General features: G+C 35.3%; 1 protein-coding gene across 21 annotated transcripts in view; it reads right to left on the reverse strand.

Annotated features, from left to right (window-relative positions):
• The window catches only part of PDLIM5 (PDZ and LIM domain 5), a 225,055-nt gene that overhangs the window by 137,618 nt on the left and 67,472 nt on the right, over positions 1–19,965 (reverse strand). For all 21 annotated transcript variants that reach the window (XM_079154759.1, XM_079154748.1, XM_079154752.1 and 18 more), the window contains exon 3: positions 3,205–3,356. In XM_079154759.1, coding sequence (XP_079010885.1) covers positions 3,205–3,356 — 152 coding nt within the window. The remainder of the gene's footprint in view (positions 1–3,204; positions 3,357–19,965) is intronic.

The following is a 19,965-nucleotide window of genomic DNA, read 5'->3' on the forward strand; positions in this document are numbered from 1 at the left end:
GGAGGGGTAAATAACCCAGTTCCTTTGCTTCAAAGCAAGAAAAACTCTATGATGCAGTTTTGTTCCCAAGTTTCCTGGAGGATCAAAAGAGGAAATTTGATTTGTCAAATGTCACATCTTTGTTCATCTCAGTTTCCTCTGCTCCCCAGTCCTTCTTCACTCACTCCCTTACAAGCAACATTTGAAAGGAGATGCTTAATATATCACTTGCAGAGGAACACCCATCTCTGGTTCCGCCTTTAGGGAAACTAGAGTCAGACAAGTCTGTCATGGAGACACTACATATTCATGAGGAAAATTATATTTATAAAGTAATGAGTTGCACAGAGAAAGTACTGTACTAGGTAATTCAGCTTGGAAGGAGAATTTGGAGCAGTCTGATTGGTGAGAGGTGTAATAAAAGAGTAACTGGAGGCCATTTAAAGATGCTGCTCAAATTCAGAAATATTTGCTATAGAAATGGAAAGAATTTAAGGAAAGTATGGCCTTGGTATAGAAAGGAATCACATATAACTCTTTAAAGTTGTATTTTTTCCTTAAAAAGCAAACTTTCTTCAGTTAATATTGTCAATGATATACCATGAATTTTTCTAAATATAACATTGAAAAAGGCTGATTTTACTTTCATGAAATGTTCAAAAACATGAAGAGAATTACAATGAGTACAGGACTTTAAAATTCTCCCTATTCAGGTCCCTGAATATCTATATTTAGAAAAATGAAGATAAGATTATGTAGAATTACCAAATGTTTGTAACAAGTTGGTTTTGTAAGTTGATTTGTTAGATTTTGTACTTAAGCAGCTTAAAAGAATCTTTATTAGAGTCAGTAGCAGACTGCTTAAGTTGGAAATGCATAAAAACAGGGTAACATCTGGTTTTCATCTATTCTTATGAGGCCAAGAGTGTTTTCAATAGAAAATAAGATACTAGGTCCTGGGTTATAAAATAAGAAGCACAATGTGAAAACAAGCAGACTAATATGAAAAAAATGATACACAGCCCAGGAAAATAGCTTATACCATTATAAACACTTGGAATTTTAGAATGTGAGAAACAGCCCATCATCATTTGTATTTGTTTTATTTTTGAGACAACTCAGATACGTTAAGTTTCTTATGTTCTTGGTTCCCTTTCAAGATTCACACTTGGTACAAATGCCTATAAATAAAAATGAACACCTTCATTTAATTAGTAACAACAACTTTTATGTTACCCATCTCAATATATAGAACAGAAGGATGATAATGAAACAATTTTAACAATACAGTATTTTTCTCATTGGTTACTTTTTCATTATTAAAATGCATAGCTGATACTCCGCAAAATTTAAAATACACATAGCCATCAATTCAGCAATTTGACTGGAATAAATTTCCTCCAAAAAAACAAAACAAAACACACAAAAAAAAAAGGACCACAAAGAAAGAACTGCTTAGAAAGTCACAATACATCAAAGTAGATCGAAGTCAAAGTCAAAATGTAAAAAAAATTTCCTATTCAATTTTAAATTGGCACTCATCCAGACAAGCAAATATAATTTACTCTGTATAAATCCTTTAAATAGTAATCCCTAGGACACCTAGGATAGCAGTAGCAAAGAACAGAAAAGAAAGCATTTCCAAAGTGCATTCCACAGAACTCTAGTCCCACAAAAGGCTCCAAAAACAACAACAACAAAAAAATCCATAACCAAATATAATGGGAAAGCATCACCCTTTTAATGGTTCACGATATGCATGGTAATTTGTGGAAGACTGTAAGATGTCTGGGGGAGGGTATTGATGTGTTTTCCAAATTAGACAGAATATAGTACATCTTCTGTATCAACAAAAACAAGACTTGTTTAAAACCCTCCCCAACCATGACCAAGCTTCCATTCTTATAAACGTAAGATTCTGAGTTACTAGTCAATCACCCTCTCTCCATTCTCTTACTTTCTTCCTTTAAACTCAGCCAAAGACATTGCAATGATTCTAACTTTATAATCCATTATCATCAAATAGAATGTAAATGTAATTCCTGGTGCTTACCTTCAGAAATTCTGATTCAGCACAGGAATCAGTAATTTTAACACAGACTACAGATGATTTCAATGCAGGCCTAATGTTGGGATGTTCTAATACCTAATATAATCAATAAGATGACTATTTTATAATTGATTCTAAAACAATGTAAAAAATAATACATTTAAAAAGTCCAACCTTCAAATAAGTATGTAAAAATTATTTGGGGGGCTGGGGAGATAGCTCAGCTGGTAGAGTGCTAGCATCGCAAGGACAAGGCCCTGAGTTTGATCCCCAGTACTGCAAAAAAAAAAAAAAAAAAAAAAAAAAAAATTTTTGGCCAGGTAGGGTGTTGTATACCTGTAATCCCAGCAACTAAGGAGGCTGAGGAAGGAGGATTAAAAGTTTGAGGCCACCCTCAGCAACTTAGCAAGGCCATAAGGAACTGTCTCAAAATAAAAAATTTAAAGCGGGGGAAAATGCTGGGAAGTAATATCTACCAAATTATATTGTGTATTGTGTGCAGGTATGAATATGTAACAACAAAGCCCTGATATCAGCATGTACAATTATAATGTACCAATAAAAAATGTGAGGAAAAACTAAATTTTAAAAAATAAAGATTAAAAAGGGTGGGGATGTATCTCAGCAATACAGCATTTCTGGGTTCAATTCTCAGTACAAAACAAAGAAAAAGAAAAAATTGTATTCAGGAAGAAACAAATGGGAAAAGGATAAACTAAGAAAAGTTGCACTATAAAATAACCTCTAAAGAGCTCCCGTGGTGCAGTTAGTGTGTGGTACTTCTGAGAATACCCTCTAATATACTGTTCAGAATATCAAGATAAAGAATTTCTTTGCTATAATAAGAATTCTTAGCCCTCACTCCACTTAAGAAATTTCAGAAAATATGTGAATTCTCTGAAACTATAAACTATATACACAATTTTTATGAATATGTAAATACATGCCTTTATGTGAAATAATCCATAGCTTTCAGCAATTCTCATACTGAAGAGTTACTACATTTTTTATTTATCTACCTGAAACAATGGTAACAGATACTGCTTCTTAGATAACAACATGAGTCAGACACACACACACACACACACACACACACACACACACACACTCACACACACACACACAAATTCTTGATTATCTTTTTCTCTCTCAGAACCAAACAAAAAATAATTTACCTTTGCAGAGTCATATTCAAAGAGCCTGTACAACCCTTAATCTTGTTCTGGGCCTCCAGATGAGTCATTCCATGGGCGCTTATTCCATCAATGCTGAGGACCACATCACCTATTCTTACATTTGCCTGGGAGGCCTTGCCACCATCTTTTAGCTGCAATAAACAGATTTCATTATGAGAATCAATCTTTAAAAAACAAAGAACAATAAAGGTAGATTAAAAATTATATTTTGCTTATATCAAACATATTAACATACTTTTAAAATAACAAAATTATACTGCTTATCATGTAAAAACCCAATGATTTTTATGTTTTTCTTAAATTCTTACTCTATAAAAAATGAAATAATTTTCTGAGAAAGGTTTCTGATAATTTCTCTATTTCTTTATTATGCAACAGTAATATGGGATTTTTATGAATGAGGAAGAAAAGTAGTCAAGGAAACTTCATATTTTAGCAGAAGAAAAAGTATATAATCTGAATGAACTTTTTATACTTTTTTAGAACTAATTTTTTAAAACTCATTAAACAGCTATATTTTTGCTTGAGCACAGACAGTAACACAGGGAAGGTCTATTGAACAGTCCTTCCTGTTAAGTCCAGTTCATATCCAGTGTTTGGGGACTGAATTCTTTTAGATCACAGGCCCAAATATCTTTTATACTGGGTGTGCTTCCTGCTCTAGGCATTTAGCAGGAATGGGAGAAAACTCGTATCTGAGACTTTCAGACATTTTTGGGTTTCACAGTTTTTAACCCCCAATCTTTTTTCCCTTGCTCAATAAAATTTTCTATGTATTTACATCATTTAGCTTGATCTCCTTTCAAACTTCATGTGCATATATTTCATTTCTCCAAAGCAGCAAATGTAAAAGGAAAAATGACGTGATTTTTATAGATACCTAGAAATATGAAACAAATACAATCAAAAGAAACCATTCTAATTCAAATGAAAAATTGTATTCAATAAGTACAAACAGATTACAGAATGTAGAAGATGGGTGAGATTAGGCTCAGGAAAAGAAGTAATCAGTATTCCTCTATTATATGAAATAAGGTTTCTGTTTGGGATGATGAAAATGTTCTAGAAATGGATAGTGATGATGACTGCACAACACTGTGAATACATTCAGTTAATGCAACTGAACTGTACACTTAAAAATGATTAAAGGAGTTAACATTTATAGTATATATATATATATATATATATATATATATATAACCACGACTAGAATAACCTCTAATGATTTTAAGAAACATAGTGAAATTATTTTCTAATAAAAACAACACAAAACAAACTCTCAGTTCACTGAACAAGAACTAGGTACTTAAGAACAATTTAATAATTTAATAATCTGGAGGCAAAGTAATAAGTACAAAACATAATGCTCAGGTAGGTTTTGTTACCATTAACTGTATAATTCTTTTCTTAAAAATAATGATCAGGCTGGGTGCACTGGCACATGCCTCTAAACCCAGCAACTATGGAGGCTGACGCAGGAGAATCCAAAGTTTGAAACCAGGCTTAGAAACTTAGCAAGACCCTTGGTAACTTAGCAACTTAGTAACTTAGCAACTTTATCAAAATAAAAAATAAAAAGGACTGGGGCTGTAGCTCAGGGATAAAGCTTGCCCAGGTTCAACCCACCCCAGTACCATAAATAAATAAATAAGATCATCATCATTAAGATAGATCAATCCCAGTACACAAGAATAAGCATTTAGATCTAAAAATCGAAAAAACAGTATTGATTGCTTGACCATGGAGACAGGTACCACACTGCAGACCTTCAGAAAATATATGAATTTTACTAGATGACTTACATGATTTTACTATATTAAATATGTGAAGTGTTATAATTAGTATTTTTATTCATTTAAATATTTAAATATTTAATTTAATAGAAAAGACTACCTTTCTCTACTGCACAGAATTAAATTGTTTAAATTGTGAAATATATTTTTAAAGAAAACAAGTCCTAAAAAGTCAGCTATGCTACCACTTTCTATGTGACTCCAGGAAGGTCACTTCACTTAAATTACAGGACTGTTATAATGATTTCATGAGATAATAGCTCAATAAATGTTGACTGTTATCATTACCTTAACGTCAGATTACTATTCTGAGAAATATGAGAGCTGTCCCAGATGATCTCAAAGGCCTTTGAAGGTCCCTGACGGTTTTAAAAGTCTGTGTTTGAACTCCGAGGAAGAAGTTATAAAGTAAGAGTCAAGTCTGGAAGACTTTGCTGGTGAGACAAAACAATATCTATTTCCTCCTAAAATGAGGAAATAAATTAAAATCTGGAGTCCTGATAAAGAGGGAAAGTAAAACAAAATAATTCACATAAGAGGTCATCTTGGATTTTATGTGGACCAGGAAGGGCAAGAGCATACATACACCACACTCACACATACCCCAGAAACAACTGTAGATACATTAACCTCACCATCATCACATGAAGAAGACTTAAAATAGAAACACTAAAGCCTATAGGCATTTGCTCTAAATGTACCCAACAGAAACATTTTAAATATTCCCAGTGTGAGGGTAATAGAAAGGTAATAAACAATGTAGAAGAAAATAATCACATCAAAAACAATGCCACAACCAGATAAACTTTTCAACCTCCTTTGCTCCGGCAGCCTACTAGTGTCTGAGATCCTATCATCTCAAGATGTTAAAAACTGACTTTTATGAATCATCTATTTTTCTAAGATTATTTTTATTCTGTGACCATGGAGTATAGAAATCCTATATAACTGCCTCTTTCTGGGATCCCACATCTAGGGAAAGTAGTAAATTCTGTTTGGCCTGCCATTCCTCTTTTCTAGTCTACCCTGATCATCTTTCCTATACCTACTTGCCTACCATCAGAGTTTTCTTTCTCTTCTTCCTATTTTTCCTCCCTGTACTTAGGACTGAACTCAGGAGCATTCTAACACTGGGCTATACCCCCAGTCCTTTTAATGTTTTATTTAGAAACAGGATCTATACTAAGTTGCACAGGCTGGCCCAGAACTTGTGATCCTTCTGCCTCAGCCTCCTAAGTAGCTTAGATTGCAGGGGTGCACCATCACATCTGGCATCATGAGAGTTTTCTAAAGACCTTCTCTAACTTCAAACTCTACAAATTCTTCTCCCTTTCCTCTATCTTTGCATTTTCAAAATGGTGGCTGATAAAGTTTAGATATGGTTTGAGAGTGTCTCCCAAGGATTTATGGGTTGATATCTAGTCCCAACTGTGAGGTGTTAATTGGGTAGAAAATGAACCCAAATATGGTGTCTGGGGGAGGGCCTCTGGGAGGTGATTACAAAGGTCCTGCAGCAACTGATTGTGCAGCAAGGTCATCACCAGTGTGGACCCTCAACCTTGGACCTCCATAATGTGAACCAAAATAGACCTCTTGTCTTTATAATTCACCTGAATTTGTTAAATTGTTACTGGCAACAGCAAACAGACTGATACAAATGCCCCACTACCAAAAACATTAGAAAGTTCTATTCATATCAATGTGCTATTTATAAAATGGGGGTAGAAAAATTTCAAATGTCTTTTACTTCATACCACATAGAATAAAGTGAAAGCCTGAAATACAAGCCATCTATACTCTGTCATCAACCTGTTTCCAATTTCAAAATAAGCTCCATTAAGGTCAATGATTGTGCTTATAGTTTGTTCTTCTCAGAGAGCCCTGACTATTATATTGATTCGTATTATACTGAATATTTTAGAAAAAATTTTTATTAGTAAAAAAAAAAATCAGGTGGGTGCAGTTGTGCACTCCTGTAGGCCCAGCTCAGCAACCCAAGAAGCAGTGGCAGGATGATCACTTGAGCCGAGGAGGTTAAGGCCAGCCTGGGCAACATAGTGGATCTCATCCCTTTTAAAAAAAAAAAAGGTATCAATAAGGAAGTCCATCAGTTTAATATACTAAATTCTCATAGAAATACTCTTAATTCTTAATTCACTGGACAAGGAAAAAAATTAGGCTCTAATCTGAACACTAGAATCTTAACCAAGAAGAAATAACCTAAGTACAGTCAAAAGTCAAACCTTATTTTGTTACACAGAACAAAGCAAACCTATTTTGGACAGTTGATAATATGTGGTTTCTAGGACTTCTAAAGCGATGCCACAATTTCCCTTGGTAACTTTATCTAATAAGAATTAGGAAGAATGTAACTCAAACAATTAATGGAAATGGAAACAAACATCCACTGCCATCTGAACAATATTTTATAGATTTAAACTGCCACTTAAACTTTTAGTTTACAGTTTTTTGAGCATAATGATATTAATCATCTTTGGTTTTCAACACTGACATCTTTTCTCATCTCCAACCATCTTCATTATTCTCTAGCAAGGATTCCTACTCACATGAATTAAGTTTAAGGGCACAAAGAGCCTGAAGTAATGTTGCATGAAGTGGGAAATGCCCGATGCATTGAAATAAATTTACAACTTGTGAAAAGGGAGCACATAGCTCACTGAACACTCCCCATAAGTTTCATTTATCCCCAGAATGACTTCCTCAAGTCGTTCACTCTGCAGAAAGACAAATGTTTCTTTTCTTTTAATTGGTAGTATGCAGCATTATGAATTGTGAGCAGCCAAGGAAAGACTCCAAGGTCAGTTACTGTTTACCTAGCTAATCTTTTACTGATCTTGCAAGTCTGAATAACTTTTGTCAGTCTGAAGTAGTACTAGCTTTCTGTTATCAATATATCTTATACATGTTAATATGATAGACATAAGTGTGTGGATTTTGCAAATGCACAATATGTAGGAAGAAAGCAGTCTTAAGAGGCTCCTGGATCAAGATTAGTATAAATCAAACTAACCACAAGAAATACTTATGCATTTTTCGGTACTGCTGTCCAATTTTCCATGGACTTAATTGTAGTTAGATGCTTCTTTAAAAAGCATTACTCTTCTTTACCTGAGGTTGGGAGTCCCACACAGAGCTCATAGAGTATTTCCCTCCTTTACTTTCTCTCCACTTTCCTCTGTACCTTTCTCACTTTAATCCTGCAAGGACTGTCCCTGTCATCTGAAATCTCCAATATCCACCCCACCCATGCACACACGTTCTGGGTCCTCCTCACCTCTAGTTTTGTTTTTTTTTGTTGTTGTTGTTTGCTTTTTGTTTTGGAGGTGGAGACGGTGGAGGATTCTGGCAGCACAGGGGACAGAACCCAGGTAGGCAAGCATTTTGAAACTGAGCTATTCAAACTAAAAAGCTTTCTCTCAGCAAAGGAAACTATCAGCAATGCGAAGAAAGAGCCTACAGAGTGGGAGAATATCTTTGCCAATCATACTTCAGATAGAGCACTAATCTCCAGAATCTATAAAGAACTCAAAAAACTCTACTCTAAGAATTCAAATAGTCCAGTCAACAAATGGGCTAAGGAAATGAATAGACACTTCACAGAAGAAGATCTACAAGCAATCAACAAACATATGGAAAAATGTTCAACATCTCTAGTAATAAGAGAAATGCAAATCAAAACCACCCTAAGATTCCATCTCACCCCAATTAGAATGGCGATAATCAAGAATACGAGCAACAACAGGTGTTGGCGAGGATGTGGGGAGAAAGGTACACTCATACACTGCTGGTGGGGCTGCAAATTAGTGCAGCCACTATGGAAAGCAGTGTGGAGATTCCTTAGAAAACTTGGAATGGAACCACCATTTGACCCAGCTATCCCACTCCTTGGCCTATACCCAAAGGACTTAAAATCTGCATACTACAGAAATACAGCCACATCAATGTTCATAGCTGCTCAATTCACAATAGCCAGACTGTGGAACCAACCTAGATGCCCTTCAATTGATGAGTGGATAAAGAAGCTGTGGTATATATATACAATGGAATATTACTCAGCCATAAAGAATGATAAAATTATGGCATTTGCAGGCAAATGGATGAAATTGGAGAATATCATGCTAAGTGAGATAGGCCGATCTCAAAAAGCCAAAGGACGAATGATATCGCTGATAAGTGGAGGATGACACATAATGGGGGGGAGGGAAGGGTTAGAGTTAGGGTTAAGGAGGGGGACAAGTATGGAGGAAGGAACTACTGTATAGAGGGTAAAGAGGGGTGGGAGAGGTGGGGGGAAGGGAAAAAATAACAGAATGAATCAAACAACATTGCTCTATGTAAATTTATGATTACACAAATGGTATGCCTTTACGCCATGTACAAAGAGAGAAACAACATGTATCCCATTTGTTTACAATAAAAAAAAAAAAAAAAAAAGAAACTGAGCTAAATCCCCAGCCCCATGTTTCTGGTCTTGGTCCCAACACATTATTCCCTACTTCTAATACTCTGGAAAACTCTTGCCCAGGAACCCACCTGTCTCCTGCACCATGGTCTGTGCTGTTACACTGAGACATGTGGCCTTGATGGAGATGGCAGCCTGGTCCTGGTTATGTGATGAAGCATAAAAACTATAAACTTACAGAGTCACTGAATTTCTTAGATTCTTTGGGCTCTAAATGGTTCCCTTAATTTGCTATTCCAATGTAAAATCTTAAATTGCTATTCCAATATCAAATATTGATCAACAGCTCCTATGAACATTGCTATCTTTCCTCCTATCTATGGATGTTCAAACTGTTATTCCTTCTCCCTGTTCAAGGTAGCTTTGGAAAGGCTACCTTGGGTTGTGGCTCAGTGGTAGAACGCTTGCCTAGCATGCGTGAGGCCTGGGTTCGATTCTCAGAACCACATAAAAATAAAATTAAGGTATTATATCCACCTACAACTAAAAAATATGTATATATATTTTTAAAAAGTCTCTCTCAAGTTGCAAGCAAACATGGTGCACAAGCTGCAACTGCCTCTGATTTCCATTCTATGAACTCATGCTGAAATGATGGTAATCCAGGACAAACGTATGTGCTTTGAGAAACTGATATCTTCATTGAGCCTCCCCATTAACTTAGAAAAGAATCACAGTACTTGGAGTAAAACTCCCCTCTGGGGATAGCCACATTTCAACCCTTTTATCAGTAATTATGAATTACAGGAAGTTTTCTCTTTAAAAGGAAGTCTAGTCTTTAGTAAACAGGGGAAAGAGGGTGGGGGGGAGCAGGAGAGTGTGTGAGGGGAAAAAAGTACTAGTGCCTTAAGCTTCCCACACCTTACTTCCACAGAAATATCCAAGAGTAAATTTTCTTCAGTAGTTTTAGGACAGTAGTTCCCCTCACATATCTTTTACTGCTGTAGAAAGAAACAACTTGGAAAAAGCAAATAGTACTATTTCCTGAGCACCAACAATAAGTCAAGGACTAGGGGTGAGGTGCTTTGTCATTTATCACGACTATGAGGCTATTTTAGTGTTTTACGGGGGAGGGGTGGAATGGAGCTTCAAACTGGTTAAATGACTTGCTGTGTTACTGAGCATTGGCTTTGAAGTCAGGAAAACATGAGTTCATATTCATTTTTCTGCCATTTGCCAGTTTTATACCCTAAAGTTCCTTGAACTCCCTAAGCCTCAGATATCTCTCTGAAAATGGGGACTGCAATTCCATATGCCTCATAGAGCTGCTGAGCTGATTAAATAAAACACCCAGCATATACCACAAAATACACAGCAAATGTTCACCATTATTTGTTTATTAGGCCACAAATTCATGAGGGCTAGAAGCTCACTTTGAGGATCTACAGGGCAAAGAAGACAGCTTTTTATACAGAGCAATCAGAACTGCTTCTGGCTTTTCCCTTCCATTCTTAAAGGATGACAAAATCCCCTCCCCTTCATTCATCCTCTTTCTTCTGCTTCTCTAAGCCTAAACTTTGCCCTCATCTAACAACAGATGAACCTACCACAGATTCAGAGCCTTAACTCACAGCATCATTGTTCACCACAATCCAAGTGTGGGTTTTCCAAATTCCATTACCACAGGATGGTGACCTTATGTTGCTACTTCCCAGAATTGGGAAGAATTGCCACTGTACTAAGAAGCCAAAGGATAAGAATCAATAAGGGGATCTTGGTGAAAAAGACCTTGAGTTGGAGATCAGGGAAGGCCAGGAAGGAAAGAAAACATGAGGGCACACAGGAGAACAAAGGAGGTGGTATGGAAGGTAGAAAAAAGAATCAAGACCAGAGGGAAGAAAGGAGCATGAGACCAGCCCCGGTGTTAAAAGGTCAAATCCAGGCCTTGTCTCTGGGGTACATCCATATACACAAGCACAAAATAATATTTAGTGGAACAGAATATCAGTCACTAATAATAGAAAAAATTTTACATTTTTATTTGTATTTATAAAATATCATACATGGCTATAATTAGCATGATTAAGAGCCATTTTTCTACAGCAAGCTCATCTCTGTTGTTGAATGAGGGGAAAGTTTAGGCTTAGAGAATCAGAAGGAAGAGGATGATATTTATGTGTATGATTAATTTTTGTTACTAATTTATTACTCTCAAATAAAATTTATAACAATTTCTCAAAATGTTTACTAGCCTCCATACAAATATGTGATTCCAGAAGCATTTCTTAACTTTTTAAAAATTCTGTTACACCAACCTTTCCCCATGGTTATTACCTCCTGGGAACATCACCATCACAGAAACAAACCAATGGAGCTTTCCATTATAAAAAAGCATAACCCATTACAACAGATGCCATTTTAAATAAGTCTAACCCCTAAGATTCCTCTTTTAAAAGATCATCTAGTACAGCTGCTAAGCTTTTCTATAAAGAGGTGAAATATTTAGCAAATGCAGTGACTCCAACAATGTCTTAGAATAAACAATAAATAAAATTTATTCTTTCAAATTATAGGAAATGTTCAACATGCACACAGAAACCTCTATTTGCCTTGTCTTAGAATCAAGCTAGCAGTTACAAAACTGTGAAAGGTAGCAACAAGAGAAATAATTTGTTGAAAATAGGTAAGCTCAAGTCCATTTCAAAGAAATCAGTTCTAAAATAGACATAACATCATTTTAATTGTCAGATGTTTACTAAAGAAAGCAATTTATACTAATTCAAAAGAAATTTGCTTTGGTAATTATCCTTTAATGTACTATGGGTAACAAGTAGGAGACATGTACCTCTATTATAATCTACTACCAAAGTACAAGTTTTCAATCTCTGCATATTTTCAACAAATATGGAATGCTTGGAAACACATGACCCCAACACTGTGGGTATGGCAGGAATGTCATCAGACTTAGTGAATGTAAAAAAGGAACAATAAATATGATAGCTACAGAAAAAAAACACTAACAGAAATTTCCCATGTCAAAAAACCATGGGAACCAAACCATGGGAAAACAAAAGCTATTGTTTTTGTAATAGTTCTGTTACAAAATTTGGAGAAATTTGCTTAAAAAATTATATCAACCTGATAAACAATTTTATTGAAGTAGAAAAAGCACTAAGAAAAATGTTATTTTTAAATAATTTTAAATAAAGAGCAATCTTGAATTTTGTTTAATAATCTAGTACCAGTACCATCTATAGAATAAAAAATTTGAATTCAGATGTATGAGCCTATGGTTGAAGAGTTTCTAGGCATCTGTCTCCCACATGCTTCCTGGGGTATCATAAATGTGATCTGTTGCATGATCATCACCCCAAAAAAACACATAAGAATGTTTAAGTACTGTGCCTGTAAAAGAACTTACACAGAATTTGTTTTTCTGCAAAATGATAGGTGCTACTCTATCACCACCAAATATCACAAATAAATAAAATCCAAGAGGTTTTTAAGAAAAACTGGGGCTAGTAAAGTGAATAGAAGTAAAGAAAATTCATAAAGTTGTTGGAAAAAAAGTATATATAATATATATACATACACATATATCCATTAAAGCTTTCTCAAATCCTAATTTGTTTACTCTTACACCAATGCTTAAATGCTTATTAATTTACCTACAATATTACTTGAGTATTTAATGTCATTCTGTCCTGCACTATTTGTCTTTATACAGTGTCGGCACTTTAACCAACCTACAAATGCTACTAAAATACATTTAAAATGTCAATCTGATTTGAATGTTGCTATGGGTCTTGAATGTTGCTATGGATATGGTTTGTTCCCCAAAGATTCATATACTAGAAACTTACTACTCAGTGTAACAATTTTAGGAAGTTGTGGAACCTTTTAGAGGTGGGGCCATGTGGGAAGTTACTAGGTCTTTGGGTATGCTGCCCTTGGAAGGAATTAATATATTTATTGTGAGATATCAGCTAATTTCCACAAAAGTGGATTGTTATAAAAGAGCAGACTGGCTGCCCATACTCTCTGGGTTCCTCCCGTAAGACATGATCTCTCTTTTACACATATACTCACACCTTTATGCTTTAGCCATAGGAGGATCCAGTCAAGAGGACCCTCACCAGACGCCAATCCAAAGGGATTGCCCAATTTTAGATTTTTCAGCCTCCAAACCTATGAACTAATTCAACCTCTTTTCTTTATAAACTATCCAGCCTCAAGTATTATAGCAACAGAAAACAGACTACTATATAGATGTCTAATGTAAGTATACTTGGTACTTACTCTGGATTTAATACCTTTCTCTATGAAATAAATGATTTAGCTGTTTGTAGGTTAGAATAGTAGGAAGACAAGCAATCACTGAGTCTTCTTGTGAGTAAATGTATAAAGCTCTGACTCATGTGAGCACTTTAACTGTGGACTCTTATTTTCTGGTTTATGAGTCAAACTGTAATCAGTTTTACCCAAAAGTTAGAGAACATACCTTATATGGTGGCAATGAGGAAAATACCTCAAAGTATGTGTCATTATGCTTTGCAAAACCAAACAGAAGAGGGTGATTAAGCCTCTTTTCTTTTGTAGCCACTGAACTATCTAGTTCAAACACAGGGTTTCTGTTAATATTGTTTTTTAAGAGGCTGTATTTCCCGTAATTTATTAAAATGCCATCAAATTCTACTCACGTCTAATAAAATACAAACATGTCATCTTAAACACTATTCACTATTAAGATTAAATTCACTATTAAATTCATTACTAAGATGCCACTTAACACTTTCATTTTATATCTAATTCATTTGTCTATACTCAAAGATTAAATATGTAATATGTGGATATTATTCTCCCAAAAAATGTAAAAAGTATGATGGTTTGTAAAAAGAATGTATACACCAACATCTCAAAATCAAACAAATTTGTTACATATAGATAATTCATGTGTTTCTATATAGTCCACTCTATGGACTAGTAAGTCCATAGGGAAATGGCAATAATAATAATAATAAATTAATTAATAAATAAAAGAAGTCACAGGAAATTATAAAGTTTAAAAACAAATAAGTCAACTCTAGTTTACCTGAGAACAGATTAACACTAATAATCACACATTTCAACCCTCCCTCCCCACTAGGTTCTGCTCAAATATGAGATGAATCCTCTGAATTTGTATATAATTGCATGTAAACCCACATGTATTTTCCACTGAGTGAGATAACCTTCCTCAAACTCTCAAAAGCATCTATGCCAAAAAAAGTTTAAGAACTTATGATTTCATTTAAACTTAGAACAGAGTTTTTCAAAGTATGGTTCTTAACCACCAGTACCAGCATATTTCTACCAGAGAGGGGAAAATCCAGGTCCTTCAAAACCCATGGACTAAAGATGTTGCAAAACAAAAGTTCCATTAGTATCAAGAAAACTTATGAACTCTCAAAGCAGAATGAATATTTTTTAAAGTAATCATGATTTCACAGACTAATAGCAGATAAGTAGAGCTTAAAAACACAGAAATTCATGTTTTGAAAACTATAATCTTCACAGCATAAATAAACAGTTAGAAAGAGCCCATTCCAATAAGGTACTATCTTCAATTCTGAAAAGAGATATAAGAACAGGCATGACCTTTTCCTTTACCTACTGTTTTATACACTTCAACTTATCAAATGTGTGAAAAGCAACATTCATATGTTGCATAAAGCAAGGATCCCTGAACTGTCTGTGATGAAAGACTAATTTTTCCTCCAATCTCTCATCTGGTAATTCTTCTGTAAACTTTAATGAATCATTAGGAAAATAAAATATAAGTAACCTATACAAAACACCTGCCCAGAAAATTTATTACCAGCTACAACAGATAAAAAAGTATTCTGTCAAACTACTTAAAAGTTTCTGGATACTTACTCTCCATTTCTATATTTACCTTATTTCAAAGTTTACCTAACAACTAAGAGGTTTGAGGAGGAAAGAAAAGGGGGAGGAGCTGGGGAGTGATATTGGCCAAATTATATTATGTATGACCATAATGCACCAATAAAAAAAAAAGTGGGGGAAAAATGTTTACTCAACAGAGTTGCAGGCCTGCAAACCACACTTTGAGCATGCTCCTTCTACAAAATAACTTTTCTATTTCTCTTTAGATCTATTAAGAATTGATTTTAAAACAATACATAATAAATGTTTGAGAAACTACCACTTTGAAAATCAGTAATTTAATGATGAGCTATTATTTAGTAATGAGTCATTTTCTATTTCAGTTTTCCTCCTATATTACATATAAAGTGATAAATATTATACTTTTATTTTGGCACACTTATCTGGTTTCTTTAGGAATTGTTTCTAAACAGGTATATACATTTGAATTTTTGCTCTATAGCACTAGAGTGCCAGTCAGAATATTTGTGGCCATTCAAAATTCCACAAATTGTGTATGAAAGTGCCTGACAGCCCACACACTTAAGCACAAATAAATCCTTGGCAAGTCATTTATATCTCTGGCCTCATCTGCTCAATTGTGCATGATGGTTGGATCCAATGTTTCTAGGGTTCCTTTCAGTCTTAAGATACAATAAATACTTCCGCAGACTTTACAATTTTTCATGTATCTAAATAGTCACTACCACTAGTATCCATTTTCCACTTGGGCACTAAAATTTTTATTATTCTCTAATTGCTTCATATATGTTACAATATATCCCTATTTAAAAATATTGAACTGTTTGAGAGAATTCCTGGAACTAATATGAAATGGTTGAAACTAGTTCTGGGTCTAAGATGGGCAAGATAAGACCATTGTGAAACCAATTAAAAACAACAAAAGAATTAAAATTACAGATGAGTAAGAATCAAGATAAATTTGAACACCCAGAAGTCAAAATGAAGGTTACTAAAAGATCTGAGGTTTGATACACAAATAAAAAAAAAAATCCAGGAAAAATATAAATAGTACAGTAAGCTAAACAAAGCTTCAGAAATCGCTAAGAATGCAGCGACTGGGGAACTAATCCAAATATGTGGAAGACAGACCAAAAAAGTCTATAATATTATTAAACAAACATTTAAAAAAATACACACTGTGCATATATTTACATAGATCTTACACATTGTTTCCCGTTGCCTCTTTCCAGCAGGATCCTAAACCCACATCAATATTAGAACCCCAAAAAGTTGGAGTTTCAAAGCTTACTAGGGGAGGAGAAAATCTCTTTTCTACTTTTTCAGACTTCATTTTTTCTTTAGGATGAATTCATTTCAAGGACAAGAATCTTCTTTTCACTGGTCAAAGATAAGCCCACTGGCATTAATATTAAATGATGGATTCATTCTTCAACAGACTTTTATCAGAATCTGATGACTAGTGGGGGAAGCAAATATTCATTCCTTCTAGCATTAACAAATACTTGCTAAGTGACTAATATGTGTTAGGCTGCTGGAGGCAATGTGATAACAAAATTAAGTCCTGGCTCTCAAGGAACTTAAATTCAACCAGGAGAAAGGGAAAACAAAAACAAGTAAGTATAAAGATGTATAATAAAATATCAGGAAATAAGAAATGTTACCAAAAAACAAGGTAGAGAAAGGGTACAGAAAGGGCCAAGAGATTGTATTTTTAAACTGGGTAGGCCAGGGATGACTTCCTTTGGAGTCTGAATAGAAACCAGAACAAAGTAAAGAGCAGAACCACATGATAACTACAGTGTTCTGGACAGAGGGACAAGCAAAAAGAAATGATACTCTGGGCTACTATGGAATAATGATAAAACACATAAAAGTTACCAAAAACACTAAGACTGGAACAAGTAATATACCTTGGTGGCATGAAGCTATCTCAGAGATAATGACAACTGCTATGAGTACCAAAACATGGATTGGAATTTTCAAAAACAAAAATAGGAGAGAAACATGTACTTTAGAACTTTAAAAAAATATATGAAAAACAGGATGATATAAAAATAATACCTTTTCCATAGAACAGAATACAGTTGAAGTTGTCTACACACAGGGAGAAAGTGACAAGGAAACTAGAAGCCAAGAATAATGAAGCTATCAAGTCATACAATAAAGGGCAAGGTATATGGCAATAAACTTGCAAAAAATCTAAGTGTACAAGACATTCCTTACAACTGATTGCTTATATTAGGTAGCTACCACTCCCAGGTGCCATATTGTTTTTGAGAAATCCATGCCAACTTCTGTTCCCTTTAGTGCTCTATTAATACCTGATATCTCTCTCTCTCTCTCTCTCTCTTTTTTTTTTTTTTTTTTTGAGAAAAAGGAAAAAGGAGGTTTATTGCTTTGCTACCAAAGGAGAAACACAGGAAACATAGGGAACTTCTGTCCCAAAGGCTGTGATTCTATGTTCCATCAGAAAGAACGGGGAGCTTTTAAAGAGGTGACTCAAGGCTACATTCCATGTGTTCTCTCATCTAGAGTTGTGATTTACTTTTTAACTTGGGAGATAGTCATTTCTGAGATCTTCTGGTACCTTCCCCAAAGTATGGATTATTTTGTTTCTATGGTGGGTATATACTGAGGGACAGATACCTCTACCTAGGATGGGGAAGAAAGGTAATCCTATTTCCCCTGACAGGAAGAAAAAGAAACATGTTTATTTTAAAAATAAGTTGTAGTGGTAGAGCTGCAAGGGTTACACTCAAAGCATAAAGTGGACCACTGTTACATTTCCCCACTGTCAATTTCTACATTCCATTTCTACGGAAAAATGGGAAACTGACATCTCCAAACTGCTTCCTGCAGAAAGGGGATGAAGTTGTGGGATGTAACCCAAAGTTTTTGTTCTCTATCAGGTGGGGCATGGACAGTTAAGGGCATTCAGCATCGGAGTGATCCAGAGGTCACAAAGGCCGGTGACTGAACGAGGCATACACAGGGCAGGGATCATGCTAAGATAACAATAAAGACAGCAAAGCCTTACTTTTTTAAAATAATTAGCACAAAAACAATTAATATTTCAGTCAGTCTCTGAAAACCATGAGGACAGTAACTCATATCTTAGCAGTGAAAAACCGATCAAGTTCATCAATGTAGGAAGTTAGGAAGATTTGTAGGTCTATGAAATAAGACTCAAATTAACTCAGGAAAAATTTGCAACTTTGTAATCATTATTATTAAGCACTCTCACACAAGAACCTTTCCTTTATAGCCTCCAGCTTTACTTACTTTTGGTAGGGCTGACACAAGTCTACATCTTAAGTTACATTAAAAAAAAAATTGGTTTTCCTTTTAAAAGTTCATGTTGGGCTGTGCTTTTAGGCTATACTCTCCTGCCAGGTGTTTAAGACCAAGTTGGTCAAAACTGACTTTGTTCCTATCCATTCTTAAAGAGTCAGTTGAGATTCCTTACAGATCATTCTTGGAGGCATGTGCAAAGCCTCCTGGCTCCTTTAGCTTTCCTCTACCAATAGTGCCACTTGCCAGGATAGGTCATTGTCTAGCTGATCATATGTGGCTTCTCTTGGAAGCCTGATTGTGGGAAGCCATCCTTATTTAGCAGAATCAGACTAGGTTGAACCATGGGATGCAGAGGCCTGGCTTCTAGGAACTGACAGGAAGCATGTGGTGCTGTGTGGGAGTGGTTCCCAGTCTCCTTCTGGAATATTCCCCCCTAAGAGAACGGCTTCCCTAACTCCACCCTAACCTGTTCATCACAGAAGAAGCTCTTCCCGGTCCTGGCCCCCTTTACCTGAATGTTATAAATAAAAGACAGTTGGGTGAGTTATTGTAAGAGAACAGAGCTGGTATGGCCAGATCCATCGTGCCCATTCTCATTTGAAAAGAGTATTGGCTCTTGTATGTTTATTGAGTAGATAAGATTTTTGGGGTAACAGAAGAATCACCAATATCCTCCTCTGGCAGTTAACCCTTTTCTTTTCCACACAGGATGTGGCAGAGATGACCCCCACACCTGATCTCCTATTTCTTAGAGAAAATGGGGAAGACTTCAGATATTTCTGCCCCCAATGTGTGGCCTCAGATTTCCTCATATATCTTTAAAGGCCATAGTTCATCAAAATTTGATCCAAGCAGCAGTCAGTTTGTTTTGTTTTGTTTGTTTCTTTTTTTGTTTTGTTTTGTTTTGTTTTGTTTTGGCATACTAAGGATTGAACACAGAGGTACTCTACCTCTAAGTTATATGTCTCCCAGCTCTATTTATTTTGTTTTGAGACAGAATCTCACCAAGTTTACTCAGGCTGGCCTCAAATGTGAAATCCTCCTGCCTCAGCCTCCCAAGTTGCTAAGCAGGCAAGTTTTTTACTCTGTTGAACTTCTTTTTCCTTGAAGCTTTCTTTAAGTAAAAACTGTCATCACTACACCTTATGGATCTCCTAAACCTTTCCTTACAATCCCAGCTCCTCCTCACCTACCAATTAACCAGTCGGCATAGTTGCTTTTTATCAAATGTTAGGCTGCTTCTAGCACTTTGGTCACAAAGCACTGATTTATTCTATATGTTTCATTCCTTCTATAGAAATCAAAGAAAACACACACACA

This window comes from Sciurus vulgaris (genome assembly GCF_902686455.1).
Source record: "Sciurus vulgaris genome assembly, chromosome: 9".
Lineage (NCBI taxonomy): Eukaryota > Metazoa > Chordata > Mammalia > Rodentia > Sciuridae > Sciurus > Sciurus vulgaris.